The following is a 2551-nucleotide window of genomic DNA, read 5'->3' as shown; positions in this document are numbered from 1 at the left end:
CTCCTGCTCAACCTCCCAAATAGCTAGGACTTCAGGCATGGGTGCCACCACATCCGGCTAATTTTTCTACTTTTTGTAGAGACAGGGGGTCTTGGTCTCGCTCAGGCTGGTCTCAAACTCCTGGACTAAAGCAGGAGTTTGTTTAAGGCCTCAGCCTCACAGAGTGCTAGGATTACAGGCATGAACCACTGCACCTGGCCTCTTTCTCTTTTTCATTAAAAAAAAATATCAACCAAGTGAATTGATGGCCAGTTAATTAGAATTGAGATTTTTCAAAACTAGTGATTTAAGCAATTCCTAGGTATTCCTAGGAATGCTGCAGGTTTGAGTGGAAGATTTTATCACAGGTTGGACACCTTACAGAGGCAAGCTTAAGGGAGGTTGGAAGAGGAATATGGTGATGCTTTTCAGGTAATTAAAAGCGAAGTGTTTACCTGCGACATAGCCTTTTCATTCACAGTTCAGGTGGTAGAGGGCTTGAACAATTTTGGCCTGCCCTCCAGGCTTAAAAACCAGACAGCTCTTTGATGTTGTTATCTACTCAGAGGCCTGGAGTTCCATTTCTTGTCCATGGTTCCTCGGAGATGGGTCTTAGCTACTTGTTTCGGAACTACCTGAGGTGTTTGGCAAAAATACAGATGCTTGACTTGGTCCTCAGACATTCTGATTCTGTCGGTGGAAGAGGATTTGCATTGTTTTATGAAGTGCTTCCAGTCTGAGAATTGCTCCTACGTGTAGGCACTGGAGCTGAGGAAGAGGAAGAGGGAACTGAAAACACTAAAGGAGAATGAGGGCTTGGCAGCTTCTGCTTCCTTTAGTCTTAGTCAGTGACGAATAGCTAGATTCACTTTAAAGTAACCAAGTCCAAAGCCATGTCATTTAGCTGTAGCTAGTGGTATGCTTAAAGTTTTAAAATGGAACAAAAAGTTGGTGGGAGAAATTGATGTAAGCATTTTTCTTGATGCTTTCCTCATGGTGTGTATTGGAGGAAATAAGCAAGGAAAAAGGGTGCATGAATTCAGTAAGATCAGTGGTTTTAAAGTGGGAGCAAACTGAATGGGATAATTTTGCTTGAGCAAGATGGGGTGAGGAGAGATTCAGGAAGATGAAGTGTTGTTTTCTCAGAAGATAATGAGCAGATGTTCTCTATCTCCTCTGGAGATGTATCAATGGAGGAGTGGCTTAAACAGCAAATTAGGGCAGATAGAAGGAAGAATGTCCTGAAACAAAGGCTAGTAAATCTCAAAATAAATGATCACAGAACACTGAGATCTTTTTTTCTAGATAATAAATTGTGAACTATTGAGAATGTTGTTCCACAGCCACGAGAAAGAACATGCCAAATGAATTTTTAAGATATTGTTTAGCTTTATTTTAATAAAAACTTTGCTTTAGGCGTATCATTCACAGTCTTTGATAACTATCTCATTAAAATTTGGACATTTATTTGCTATTAAAATGTCACTTTAGCTTATTTGAACTTGCCAAGACACTGGTAATTTCTTTCCTTTATATCATTTTCAGTTTCCTTATAAGACTAAAATGAAACCTTCTATGTTCAACTCATCACTCGGCCTAATTGTATTTAATTAATATGGAGTATCTTTAATATGGACTCAAGCTATTTAATAACTTCTTCCTTTAAATGTCTATAATTTGCTTTAACTACTTTTACAGTCTATTTATGTTATGTCATAACTGGCCAACTTGTGGCCAAATGCAAAACCAGTCTAGAAGGTATCACACTGATGCCCTTCACATAAGGTCAGTGGTAGGGATATGTACTCACCATCTGACCCCTTTCTCTCCTTTTACTTTTCATAGTAGTTTCTGATCCTAAGAGTAAACCTGGGGGCCTCTGAGCTGATTTGACAGTGGGTTGATTCGGGAGTTACTTGAATATGCCAGCCATGGGTACTGAAGCCCATCGGCAGGGAGCCCCCAGTGCCCTTGGGAGCTGTTACGTGGAGTAGGAAGGGAGTCTGGGATGTGGGGTTAGTGTTGCTGTGGTAGCCTGGTGGTCCTCTCCAACCTACTCTCTCTACTGCCACCAAAGGAGTCCTTGCAGTTGCCAAATCTGATTTATTTCTCTTTTAAAAAACAATTTCCCGTGATGTTCATAGGCTAAAGACCACAATCCTTAGACTAGCCTTCAGAGCCACTTATACCCCCCAGTTTCACAAGACCACAAGCAGCATGAAGGCAAGGGCATGTCTGCGTTTGCTCACTGTTGTATCTCTGGTGAGAAAATTCATAACAGTGTGACTTTAAAGCCATCAGACGTTTCCAAGGATCAGTTTTTATCTTTACCTCCAGGATTTGCCACCGCATTTATTTACACGTGTGACTATTTTGTTTTAAAGGTGGCAGTTCTCATTCCTTTCCGTAATCGCCATGAACATCTTCCAATTTTTTTCTTGCACCTGATTCCAATGCTCCAGAAACAGCGGCTGGAATTTGCCTTTTATGTCATTGAACAGGTGAGGATATTTTCAAAATGGTCACCAAGTATTCTAGAACTTAAACTCTTGGATATGGTTTGATTAAAAAT

The 2551-nt window shown here is 40.6% G+C and overlaps 1 protein-coding gene across 1 annotated transcript in view; it reads left to right on the top strand.

Annotated features, from left to right (window-relative positions):
- B4GALT6 (UDP-Gal:betaGlcNAc beta 1,4- galactosyltransferase, polypeptide 6) overlaps positions 1 to 2551 on the top strand; it is a 54687-nt gene that overhangs the window by 39531 nt on the left and 12605 nt on the right. Inside the window, exon 5 of the mRNA XM_012656569.1 lies at positions 2364 to 2480. Coding sequence (XP_012512023.1) covers positions 2364 to 2480 — 117 coding nt within the window. The remainder of the gene's footprint in view (positions 1 to 2363; positions 2481 to 2551) is intronic.

Source organism: Propithecus coquereli, unplaced genomic scaffold, assembly GCF_000956105.1.
Source record: "Propithecus coquereli isolate 6110/MARCELLA unplaced genomic scaffold, Pcoq_1.0 Scaffold51, whole genome shotgun sequence".
Taxonomy (NCBI): Eukaryota; Metazoa; Chordata; class Mammalia; order Primates; family Indriidae; genus Propithecus; species Propithecus coquereli.
This window is presented reverse-complemented; position numbering and strand designations above follow the sequence as displayed.